The sequence below is a fragment of the Molothrus ater genome, chromosome 3, assembly GCF_012460135.2.
Source record: "Molothrus ater isolate BHLD 08-10-18 breed brown headed cowbird chromosome 3, BPBGC_Mater_1.1, whole genome shotgun sequence".
NCBI classification, from domain to species: Eukaryota; Metazoa; Chordata; class Aves; order Passeriformes; family Icteridae; genus Molothrus; species Molothrus ater.
Window position 1 is genome coordinate 59,849,778 of NC_050480.2, and position 13,640 is coordinate 59,863,417.

Consider the following 13,640-nt stretch of genomic DNA (forward strand, 5'->3'; position numbering starts at 1 on the left):
TATGTGATAAATCTCTATTTCTTGCCATCTAATTATTATATCATAGAAAAGAGAAAGTAACCATTCACTTTATCCATGCCATCTGTGATTTCAATATACATCTATCATATCCTCCCTGACATTTTTAATTCATATGCCATAAACTCCTAAGCCTACTCAGTATCTCTACACAGAAACTGCTTGGTATGGACAAAAATCTCTGTTGTCCTTCTCTGCACTTTTTCCAGTTCTAATACATTATTTAAAGAGGGTGTGCATACTGTAAATTGGTTTGATTGGTTTTTCTGATGATTTTTTTCTGTTTTTTTTTAGAAAAACGTAGTATTTCCTAAGGACCCATTGATGTTTTTGACTACTGCCGAGACAGAACAGAGATGACAGACCTGAGGCACAGTCCGAGGTAATTCCAAGAGCTGTTTCACAACTGATAGTGCTTAATTCAGAAATCGCTGTAATCACTGTACAAGTAGAACTACTTTTCTCAGTGTTCTACTTTTCCTGTAATTGCTACAGAATTTCACCATTTATTTTACTACCCAGACACTATCTTGAGATCCTTCTGAACATTTTGCAGTTCTTTCATTTTTCTATGCTGAAAGATTTTGTACTTGCTAACTTTGTCACCTTCCTACTCATCCCTTCTCCAGGTTAAATATGAATATTTTCAATAGTTCATATTGATCATCACTGTGAAAATGGTCCATTTATTCTTTTAACCAAGTACTAAGCCATGAAAGAACCTTTTCTCCTTATCCCATTACACTTTCCTTTGTGGGTTTTGGTAAAAGATCTTGTCAAAACCTTTTGAAAATCAAAATACAATATTAATCAAATGAGCCTTTGTTCACATATTCATTTAATCCTTCAAACAGATTCATAAAGCAGGATGTCCTTTACATAAAACCCCTAGTCTTGATTTTTGCCCATTTTTGCCACATTTCAGAATTGGTATAAATCCTTTATTGTAGATCTAGTGATTTCCATGGAACACAAACCAGATCTTCTGATTCTAGTTTTCTGGAACACCCTGTCTTTCTTTTGAATAAACAGTGTCTATTCAATATTAATACCTGTTTTGAAAAATATCGTAAGCTATATTTAATGCCTCAAGCAACTCAATTTTCAACTACTCAATTCATCCTGAAGCCATGGATAAATATGCTATATGCCTAACAAATTTTGATTCTGCATTTATCAGTTCACTTTAAATCTGACACTTCTGTTTGAGGCAGTTCTTCTGACTTGTCCCCATGAATGAAGACTCCCAAGTGGGAAATTCCCTGAGCTATTCTACTCACTGTTAAAAAGAATTAATATAGTTTTTCTGCTCTGCCCCTTTCTTTCTTGAGATGTCCATTTATATCTTGATTACACCTAAACCATATTTAACTCCTACTGCATTTGAATCTCTAGCGCTCTGATTCTGAATTATCTGAAAAAGAACGTCTTAGCAACATCTAACTATTTAGAAAATTATTCCTTAAAATATGTGTATTTATTATTAAGAGCATGACTTTCTGGAATCTATCACAATTTATATTCTTTTCTATTATCCTCTGTTAGGAATAACTTCTGATTTTCAGTGGGTTTCTTTCTGTTGTTTAAAAAGACGTATCTTTTTTTTTTTGTTAGCTTAATTGCATTGCTTGAATAATTCTGAACCAGAGAAATGCATCTTCTCTGAATGTCTAATACACAGTCTATAAACCCTAGGCTTGCCATTAGCAGTCTTGGATTGTTCATTTTTATTTTCCTTTTATAGATTTCCTTGTTTTGATTAAGTTGTTTTTCAGGGAGACTTTCTCACTCCTACAAGAATGTTGAATTTGACTGTCCTTCAGGAGGAGAGTTTTAAAACAGTCCCTCATGCATAAATCCAGAGGTGCTTTTCCTTTTTATGGCTTCTTTAACTAGCTATCTGAAGAAGCAGCCACCTACAGGAGTTTTAAATTATATTATCTGTTAATCTATACAGAGGTGAAATTCAATCTGTCTACTCTAACCTTGAAGCCTCTTTGATCTCCTGTAGCACATCATACTGACTGTCACCTTCTTGATCTGTCCTAATTATACACAGAATTTCAGTGCATGAAATTTCTGTTACTTACTATCTCAAAGTGATGTGCTCCGTGGGTTTTGATGCTTTGGCTCAGCTGATTCTCAGATTTCTGATTTATTCTCCTCTCAAACAGCTACCATCAAGGCCCCACAGCACGGCCTCTTGTAATCTGGGTCAATGCATCCTAACTGGACAATCTGGAGCAGAGAAACTTTTGTTCCTTCCAGATGAAAATAGCTGGCTATACTCCAGGGTTCAGCAGTAAAAGACATAGGTAAGTCTACTCTTTAGAAGTAAGCCCACCTCATTTGAAAGCTTCAGGAACTCGTATCTCACAAATCAAGTCTCAGCAAGTTCAAATTAGACTATATGTCTCAGTATGGAGCTCCAAAATACTCATTTATATCTATAGGCTCTCCTCCATTGCCCACTCCATCCATTTTTTTTTAGTTCCCCAACAAGAACCGTCTCTTCTCCTGCTCTTCCTGTCTATGCAGTTATTGAAAATTTTACTGTCACCAGCCCAGCTTGCCCCATTGTTATACAGCACACACTTGTCAAGAGACCTCACACTCCACGTGAGAGAGAGGAAGGCAGGAGGTTTCTACCTGTCACACATCCTTCCAGCTCTCACACTTGTTGATACAGTTGGTCTGTGCGCTTGATTTGGCTTCATTCCTTCTTCCATTTACAGCCCTTGTGAGATCTCAGCTCTCCCTGTGTTACACAGAGTGTAAATTCCTCTCAGTGCCCCACTGGTTGTTTTTGATGAGGCTGCTGTAGTGCACATGTAATGTACAATATGTCAACAGTCTAACTACATTTCAATTTAGGGCAGATGTTTCAGGTCTGTCTCTAGTTTTTGTTGTAATGAACTGATATTTCAGAAGATGGACATCTTCCGCTTTTGGTCTGTGCCTTCATAGGTCTTGTTTGAATGGGGCTTTATTTGATGAAGCTGTTATTCCCTGTTTTCTGCCTGCATATTATCAGTTTCTGTCCTGTCTTTCAGCATGCAGAGGCTTTGAAAAGGCACCCTAGAGGATGAGTCATCTTGAAATATGAGTTTTACCAGTTAGTTTTTCCTAGCCTAGCAGTCTTTCAAAGCTGCACAAAAATAAATGCATGCAAAAGCATGAACCAGACCCTCAAAAAATTTCCAATCCTAGGAATGGCCTCTTGTCATTTTCAACTCCTGTTCAACAGCCTATAAATTAAAAAAATAATTTCATGAAGTCAGTGGGACTGCTTGCTGAGTAAAGTAGTACAAAGCCTGAATAAAGATCAAGATGTCTGGATCTTACTTATCCTAAAATGTCAGAGGACTTTTTCAGCAAAAATAAACATCTGTCATTGGGATTATATTGTACTTAAAGAGCCAATAGGAGAGAAAAATATAGCATGCCCTGAAGACTGACTCATAAAACTCTGCCGCGTTCCAAACCTGTCAGTTCTTGCAGGTGCTTAAGGGCTATTTGAAAAATGGCTATTTGTTAAAATCTAGCCATTAGAGCCTGAAACAAGAGTACCAATTCATGGAGAAAACCTTAATTGCTGGAGTACAGAATACTTCTAGATGGTTGGACCTTTGCTTCTGTATGGAACACTGCAATATCAGCAACAGTTAAGTTTAGTTATTATTAGGATGAATTGAATGCAGATGGAAAAGTTCAGAATTATTGCCATCCAGTTACAAAACCTAGAGGAATCTTCGTCAGTTTATTTTATGACTGAGCCTAAATTTATCTTTTTTGTATTTCTCACATAAGATAAAGGACTGCCATGAAAGAATATTTAAAAAGCATTCTTGAAGATTCAAAACAAAAAGCACACTTTACAAGCAATTGATTTTAGACTATTGACTGAGACACATGAGGACAAAGAGATCAAAATGGAAATTATACATAAAATACAATGATACTTCTTTCTTTGCTGAAACAATGAATGCTATATTATAAAACAGCTCTCTCTTAACTAGCCCCTCTCTTAACTAGCAAAACCTGACTATGACTACAGGATGCAGTAATTTAAATCCTCTTGATGCATTTCATCAATGCGCCAGTTATTATAGTATTTGCTACAATTTTCCATTTTAATTGCTGCTTACCTACTGTATTCAAGAACAATGTACAGCCTCCAGCTTTATTTTACTTGAGAACTCTTCACAGTGACTCTATATCCCCAGTGATGTTCCTTACTATCTTATTTCCATTTTAGCTTAATGTCTTTTACTCGCTCAAAGCATTTACTTAGCACACATTTAAGAAGCATATTCCCATCCTACACCAAGCAAACAATTTACCCTCATACAACCAGCCATTGACTCTTTCAGATGTATTTCAACCCACCCAGAGTGTTCATCTGGTTCACTGGTGAACAGATAGATTCCTTCAGACAGACCATGCTTTCCAGCTTTTCCTTTATGAACACTCACCAGTGCTTCAAACTAAATTGCTGCCCAGGGTGAGCAGTATGCAGTAAAAAGAATTTTATCAGTGTACTGAATACAAATGTCAGAGGGAAAAAAGGGAAGAAGCGATGTTCTTTCAGGATAGTTTTATGCTAAAAATTATATCCAGACTCGCTCTTGATTCTAAAACAACCTCTTCTGTTACCACAGGAATCTTTTCTTAAAAGAAATATTAGAAAGGCTTTTCCTCTCAACCCACATTATTGTGTCTCTTTTGTTGAATAAGACATTACATTTACAAATATGTGACTAGTTCAAGAACTATAAACATAATGAGCGGGAAGTAAACACTTTTCCTAATGTGCTAGAAACTTATTTAGTACAAGTAAAAAAAAAAGGCAAATAAACAGTAAGAACAAAGAGCAAGTCCATTGTAGGCAGAATAGCTTTGATGCCCAGATATATGTAGAGCTAGCTTATTTTTGTTGTTGTAGTGTTAAAATAGAAAAATAATAAGATAGATATCAAAATTATCCTCTGGCCACTGTTCAGACAGAGCAAAGTGTCCACTTCTCATTAGACTTCCAAGACTGGGCAGGACACAGACAGCTGGTCCCAAGAACAAATGCATGGACTACTGTGGGGAGGGAATTTCTTACATGATGGCAGTTATCTAAACAACAATTGTGCTTGTCACATATGAGAATAAATAGTTTAAGCAGACAGAATAACCTCCACAGTAAATAACTTGGAAGCAGAAGGCAGCAATGAGTTTAGAAAGGAATAAAGGAAAAAAATTCATTTATGTGTTGCCAATAACACATTCAACAGAAATTAGGAGTACTCTAACATGCTCAAAAGCAACAGGCCTCCAACCAGCCACAGAAGCATGAGGTAAATTTCAGGTAGATGAGAAAAAGCTGGTTACAGTCAAGACAGAAAAAGATGAGAGTTTTCATTTTGTGAAGAGAACAAAAGAACTCTGGTCCTCAGGACTGGAGAAACTAGAGCATTCAACAGCTTCTTTGAATGCCTGGGGCCAGATGAGCAGGACTGGCTACCTGCAATAAAAGTACAAGGTGGAAAAGCAGAAAAAAATAATCAAGATATTATCTTCAACATGTTAGTATGACATGCTTATAGATTTTCTAGAAAAACACTGTTAATGATCCAAACAGGAGCTTAATTCTCTTCCTAGAGATATTCACAAATGAGGCAAGAGAAGAATTTGCCAGAAAGAAGATCAGAGCACTGAAAAGGCAGAAGGAGACATAGCAAGGTGTCAAAGTACAGTACCACCTTGTCAGATTCAGAAAGTATAAGCAGATTTAGAAAGCAACCATGAGATAGTTTAGATCTGCTGAATGCTCAGAGGCATAAGACATTTTGAGAGCTCCTAAGGACACCATTACTGACAAACAAGACAGAAAAATGTCTCTATCCTTTTGCTTTCCTCTTCTTGTGAAAGAGGAGCTGTCAGCCTGTTAAGTGCTGATCAGCTGCCAGGCCCCAGGAAGATGACCCACACCAGGGGCCAGAAAAGAAGGTGTGAAAAGAAAGACTTCAGCAGTGACAGGAGTCAGAGACCAAGCAGCTGTGTAACATGCAAGTGGGACATCATATTTTTTTGAATTAATCATTCCCCATCTCAAAATCACAGTCTGAGAGGTTCCTTTGTTGTATTGTCTGTCATGTGTAACCTGTTTTAGTCTCATCCATAGGTTTGGTACAGGCATTGAAGAGCCTTGCTGTGTTTTTGCCAGCTTTGGGATTCATCTTCCCTTCTGCTCCTACTGTCTCTCATATCACTCCACGTGATACACTGCTCTAGGTATCCATGCCCAGGTGCTGGCAGCAGGGAGGGGGCAGCAAGGGCAACCTCTGTGAGGAAAAGGCTGTGCCAGACACAGACAGCTCCCAACAGGGCATACAGACCCTCAGGCAGCCAGGTCAGAGAATGGAGAAGGGGAAGGAGTGGAAAGAGAAGCTCCTGGTCCGGAGCAGATACACCCTTGGAGCCCCTGGAGGAAACCAGGCTGGAGCAGATATCCACACTGCATTTCCATGAAGGAAATGTTGGATATTTCTTGAAGAAGAAATATCCCATGGAGAGCTGCTGGTAGAGAAAATTTTTTTTTGTGAAGGATGTAGGTCCATGGGAAGCACCAACACTGAAGCTCGGGAAAAGTGTGAGGAGGAAGGAGTGTCAAAAAGGAACTGTTATGACCAGTACTATGACTCCTGCTTGCTATAATCTTGCATCACCTGCGGTACTGGGGGAACAGGTAGAGGAGCAGTCTGGAATGAAGAAGTGAGGTTGAGTCTGGGGAAAAAAAAAGAAGGTGGAGGAAGAAGTGTATACTTAATAGGTAGTTTTTTTTCCACTATCTGAAACTATTTAAATTGGCAATAAATTAAGTTAACTTTCCCCAAATAAAGGATGATAATTGGAAAATGATTTCCTGGTTGTTACTTTGGCCCATGAGCTGCTTCATCTTTTGTTTTGCTGAGCAGGGCAGTGAGAGAGTGGTTGGGTGGGCAGCTTCAGCTGGCCAAGACCAACCCACCAGAGACACCACTGGGACAGTAAATCAGTATAATTTTATTGAACTGGCGCAATCAGAACATGGTTATTACAGCAGATTATGGGCCCTGTCTTTGCATCCCTGCCATATTGCTTTTATGTTCTATTGATCTCTATTTTAAAGGATCGCTACATCTCATCAATAGATTGTAATTAGCCCAATTTATAAATCTCTTAAGAACCGACCTTGAGTTTTGTTGTCTTCCTACAGTATTTTCAGATGTTTTACAATGAAAGAAGCAAAAAAAAAAAGGCAATTCATTGTTTCCAAAGCCCAATGAACAGTTCACTGTCTATGTGAAGAGAGCTTTTACAGGGCTATGGTAAGTATCTTGTAATCCTACATGAATAACACAGAAAGCAAGTAAATACCTTTTGAGAATAATTTTTAGATTTCAAATGGAAATATGCTTAGATAGGAGAAGATATAACAAACATCACTGTTGCATGAGTTTTAATCTCCGTGATAAAAGAAGAAAGCTCTTTAATGCCAAAATTCTTCAATATTTTCCACTGGGAATTTTCTTCCAAACATATACAAGTTTCCCAGCCATGAATCTGAAAGAAGCTTCAACAAATTAGGAGTATGAGTTTCAAAAAAGGAAAAAAAAATAAAAGAAAAAGGAAAAAAAAAATGAAAACAATGCAGCTAGATTACTGTTTGCATGAGTAAAATTAAAAAAAGAACCACAACAAACCAAAACCAAACCTTTTGGGTTTTTTTCTTGTTAAAGATACCAAAAATGTGATTCAACATTTCTTTCACCATTTCTGATCTTCATCTTTGACATCCCTATATTTGAGGGATCTTACCTCCTTCTGTATGTTTCTCATCCTTGACACAGGTATCATTTAAAGACCCATTTGGATCGCAGGAACATGGCTGACATGGATCTGGGTTTTCTGGCAATACCTAAAAAAATAAAGATGTTAGAAGAAAAAAACCTTCCCTTCAATACTTGGAAACTTTTATTCACATCTTAAAAAGTAGGAGAAAATGACTTCTGTATAGGTGGCTTGTACCTGAAGAAAAATGAGACAGCTGATAAATAGTCCATGCAGACTATGACAAGAAGAAAATGCCTCAAATTGCACCAGAGATTGGATATTATGAAAAATTTCTTCACAAAAAGGTTTGTCTAACATTGGAATGGACTGTCCCAAAAAGTGGTGGAGTCATCATACCTAAAGGCATTTAAAAGATGTTTAGATGTGGCACTCAAGGACATTGTTTAGTGTTAAGTTAAGGGTTGGACTCAATCTTAGGGGTCCTTTCAACATAAGTGATTCTAGGTCACGCGATTCAATTAAAGTTACATTTGGGATTTTTATTTAGAAATATGTAGTGAGTTAGATGCAAATATGTATTCAGCTAAAAGAATACCAGGTGTACAGATAACAGAACCTTGTATAATTAAAATCATTAAATGTAACAAAGTAGATTTTAAGCATTTACTACCTAAATTAATATTGGCAAGATCAGTTGCTCTGGTCAACATGATTCAAAAAACTAACTAATGCTAGCTAGTCAGTAAGAGAGAAAAAAGGTGAGTAAGTGAAGAAAAGTGAACATTAAACAATGGAACAATTTCCTTTTGTTCTTGAGAGGCTACCTCAACCAAACTTAAACCTTGGTCTAATATCACACTAGGAATATAAATTAGAAGTTCCGCATTAACTAGATACATACAGATAGTATGGATATACTGTACAAATACACACATATATATCAAATCCCTTTTAGCTGGATGATAACTTAAAACAGAGGAAAATATCAAGTAAGTGCCCTGCTGTTGAAGAAATTGTTTCTCAGTGCTCCTTTTCTCAAGTTGCAAGGCTAAATCTAGTCTATCAGGGAAACTGTAATTACTGCTATTTGCTGATGTTCTCTCTTTGAGGACTGAACACCAATCAGACTAAAGGCCATTATTTACCCATCTGAAAATATACAGATGAAATATAAGCAATTCAAGCTCACACTAATAGTGTAGCTGTCTAAAGCACAGGAATGGCTCATATTGACAATACAACCTAATATAAGATTCATCTTTTGACAGCTTCCACTTAGACGAAAATACAGTCTTATACGATGAAATACAAAAAGCAATTTCCACTGCACTGAAATTTAAAGACATTCATGAAACACTGTGGAATTTCAGTGGTTATTAATTCTACATTGCATTTAAAAAACAGAAATTACAGTCTCTCTTTCATCAATACCAAATACAGCAATATTTCTTTGAATTTTGATAAGAAAAGTTGAAATTCATTACTGAGGCAGAAGTTCTGTTTACAGGACCATATCCTCTTTTAAATTAAATTGAAACACTAGCTGGAGGCCCTGACCTCAAGTGCATTCTCTCATATCAACACAATTCACTTTCCTATTTCTCCGAGCGTTAACTTTATGCATTCCCAGCTGTGAAAAGCAGCCGTTGCACTGTAGTCAGATTTGGAAGTTAACCTTCACGAAATGGCAGCCCAAGCTCTGTTTAGTAAGGTAAACTGATGAAGGGATGGTTTGAGCAGCGAGCTTTGCAGCAGAGGGCGGCGGGAGCGGGCGCTTACCCCTTTTGGCCTGAAGTACCCGTCCAGGCAGGTCTCGCAGTTGATGCCGCTGGTGTAGCCGGAGCAGTTCACACACACCCCACCGCCGAGGTACTGCCCGTGGATGTTCAAACTCTGGTTCCTGTCTGCCACTTCCTGATCGTAGTAACACTCCTCAGTCTTCCCATGACAGTTGCATGCTGAAAGGGAAGGACAGCATTAGCAAATACTTTCCCACTGGGGATGCCCCACTGCTACTGAGGTATAAAAAAAAGAGCCATTCAGTATTTTATCACTGGTTCTTTATATATCGTAAAAGCATATCCAAGCATTCATTTACTACTTCTTTTGTCAAAGGCAACGTGGTCCCATTACGAGCACAGCCTGAAATTCAATTGAATTAAGCAAAGTTGCATTTTTTCTCCTCAATATTTTGTCTTGGGGAATACAGAGGCTGACAGACACAGTCTAATTATGATGTTCCTGGTTCGTTTCAGTTTGTTTGATTTTTTTTTTTCTTGTTTAAATTGATAACTGAGAAAGCTTTTTGTGCTTGCATACACATACAGTTCACGAAGGGGTCATCTAAATTAAAATACAAGAGGAGTTGTAAGGAAAGCAGCACAATGGTATGAGTAAATTAAAGTGATTCAGATAAAATCTGAAAGACATCCTAAAAACATCTCACTTGCACATATGCATATAAGAACAAAGGGATTCCCAATCTTAAATCTTCTTTTGACATTTGTATCTGAACTCTAGACTTCAGGTCCAAATACAAGAAAGATAATCTAATAATCTGTTGCAGTGAAAACAAGGTAGCTCACTGTCCCTTTCCCCGTGGTATTAAACAATAATTTCATCATAAAGAGAAATTCAAAGCCTGTCAACATTGTGGAGATGTGTTCTCTTTACATCTGAACCAGATCCCAGGGAACTGTTTCCACCAAGACAGTACAACAATACACTGGGGATTGAAAAGGGTCTAAGTGTCTCTTAAAAATTTAACATGAAATTAAACGTACCCTGCCTTCATTCCATAATGCATTCCCAGTGCACACAGTCCCAACTAAAACAAAGACCACTGTGACCAAAGTTTAAAGGACACAAATAAGCAATGGCTACTCTAAATATGGGCATATCTGTTCCTCTTTATTTATTCTTAATCACTCATGATAAAATTATAGCTGAAATCCTAGAAATGAATAAATATTTAGTGTAATGTAGCATTAGATTTTACTATGTTCAGAAATATAAGTGGTATGTCACCTTTGGAAGTAAGATGTTAAAGTTCAATTATAACTACCCTTACTATAATAAATCTGAAAATTAAATTTCAACCCTGTGGGAAGTTGATATCTCAAGGTATGTTTACATTCCATGTTGGAAAACTGGATACATTGTCTTTTCTGTTAAAAAAAAATCAGACATCAACTTGCATTTTGATCATACAAAAATATTTTGTTTCACCAAAGATTAACATTATAACACATAAAAATGCCATTTATAAAGAAATTAAACCAGTAAAGTTTCATATAATGAAAAACCTGTAAAGAGATTTTTTTTACTTACCAGGATACAGCCCTGTTATTTTATCAAAACAAAACCATCATGATTATAGGAACTACACAAGAAATTTTTTTTGATATAGCATTCCCCAAATATTACCATGTTACAATAAAATATTCTGAGTTCAGTAAAACTACAACTCTACTTGTAATTTTTCTGCAAAGTCTTTTGAGTCAGTCTAATTAAGTGAATAACATCAAGTCAAATGTTATTCATAAACCAATGTGGTTAGAAACCAAATTAACTGCAAAATCACGTTGGACCCAATTTCAGTTTTCAGTAGCAGTTGTGAGAAATTTTCTCCTCTGTGCTGCTTTCAACTTACGTTCACATTCATGCTTATGCAGAAGAGTGCCAGCATGCCAAGGCTTTTGATGGAAACCAGGACAACACTGATCACATGTCTCTCCGCATGTGTTGTGTTCACACTGACAGACGGATTTCTAATTTAAAGAAAAACAAATATTTACAAAATGTGATGATTTGAAAAATCTGTCCATGTACATAATATGCATTCCAGTTCAAATTATGAAAACATTAAGGATGTCTCTACTCTGTAATTCCTTTGTTTATTCATTTGTATTCGTTTATGCATCCTGCATTCATCAAGTGTGTTTAACTTCTATAACTCTATTTGAAGAAAACAGACACAAAGCAAAAGAAGACATCTGGTCAGATAACCTAAGGAGATTCTAAGAATGCAGGAAAATATAATTCCAACTGGATAAAGAAAGGACGATGGGAAAGTTCCCCAATAAAACAAATAAGCTGAAGTACAGGTAGCCCTTGGATACAGGAAAACTGATCTGACCCCTGAAGGAACAAGCCATTCTCTGCCCTTCTCTTTGATGCAGCAATTCTGCTGCTTCAGAATGAAATCAATTCTGTTAGCTGATCCAATACAAATTGCCTTTTTTTTATACTTGATATTTTTGACTGGAAAAGTCAACTTATCATGTAACCTTATAATTGTGTAACTAATTCTATGGAAGGGATAGCAGGAGAGTTTAAAGTAATAATAGATGAGCTGAAGTCCAGCCTTTCAGTAACTTTACAGTTCTCCACAAGACCACCTTAGTCCCAGCATGAAAATATTACTGAAATATTTGGGAACACCCAAACTCCCTGAGCCACAGAGGCAGCTTGAAAGAGGTAAAAACCATGCAGTTTGGAGAAATGAGAAGCAAAAATTGCCTTCCCGATAGTTATTTAGTGAAGGGGATTCTCTGTGGTCCTTGTGAGGCCATATAAGGTCAAACCAGCGAGCCAGAGAAACTCCAAGGCTCACAGGACAAAGCATAAATTTTGCAAAACAAGGCTAACTCAAGGACTGCTTCAGAAAAGCATGGCAGTAAATTCCAGCAAGTTTATTCCTTGTAATGCTAAGGGAAAGATTCTTTCTGCTAACAAGTACAGTCATAATGTTTATAAGCCTATTTTGGCATGGCTCAGTCTAAAGAATATCCCTGGACAGTTAAACCTCCAAATCTCTTCTGGCTTGAGCTGTTTCACTTACACTATTTTTTATCCTGGTCAGACAACAAATACACATTTGACATCCTGCAAAACAGGACATCACACTTGTCAAAATGGCTTCATTTTATTTAGTAGCCAAATTATCTGAAGTATGCATTAATCTCAGTAGCAGCACTTATTTTCCGAGGCAGGCCTGATTCTAACAGATGGCACAGAGACAATGCTGCAGCTTCATCACTAAGGGCATCTAAAACAACAGTTCAAACTTGCTGTACATGTCATTACAGAAAATTCTCAGCAGGGTTAAACCAAGGAGTTTGCTCAATTTTTACAAGGATCCATAGAAATTGCTTAGAACTCTAAATGTATTATCTATAAGCTTTTATAATTTTTTAAAGTTATTTCCTACATAAGGGCTTAATGCCACATACAAATAAGATTTTCAGTTAAATCCTGTAAAGCTCCTACTTAATCAAATAGTACATGAAGAGATCCCACACTGTGACATGTAATAGTAAACAGGAAATTCACTATTAGTGATAATGGGTGCAAAGAGTTGGACAATCAGTAAAAAAAATGTATTTCTATATTAATTATATTGGTTATGTTTTGATTATATTAGTTTTGTGCAAAAAAAGAGAGTTACAAGTTGAAAGATAATATAAACAGCCCATGATTTTCTAGATTGGCTTAACTGATCATTCAATCAATACTCCCTACATAGCCAATGCACCATTCTAGAGCCATCATTTGTTTGCATCAATTAAATATTTGACAATCATTTAGGAAATATCTTTATTAATATCAAGAAGGAAAAGAAAGACTGGCTGTTAGTGCTCATTTCTACAGCTACATAGTGTAACCCAGATTTCTGTTTTTCCTAGGAAACTTCCAATATGAATTATCTGAAACCTATTCTTTCATTTCAGGAAAGTCTCTGCTGACAGTGTATGAATGTTTATTATCCTGGCTGCTAGCACTGCTTCATTCTTGCA

At 36.7% G+C, this 13,640-nt stretch overlaps 1 protein-coding gene across 1 annotated transcript in view; it reads right to left on the minus strand.

The window, feature by feature from the left end:
- LAMA2 (laminin subunit alpha 2) overlaps positions 1-13,640 on the minus strand; it is a 334,914-nt gene that overhangs the window by 199,277 nt on the left and 121,997 nt on the right. Inside the window, exons 7-9 of the mRNA XM_054514228.1 lie at positions 11,495-11,612; positions 9,622-9,800; positions 7,867-7,966 (exon numbers count right to left, since the gene is read on the minus strand). Coding sequence (XP_054370203.1) covers positions 7,867-7,966; positions 9,622-9,800; positions 11,495-11,612 — 397 coding nt within the window. The remainder of the gene's footprint in view (positions 1-7,866; positions 7,967-9,621; positions 9,801-11,494; positions 11,613-13,640) is intronic.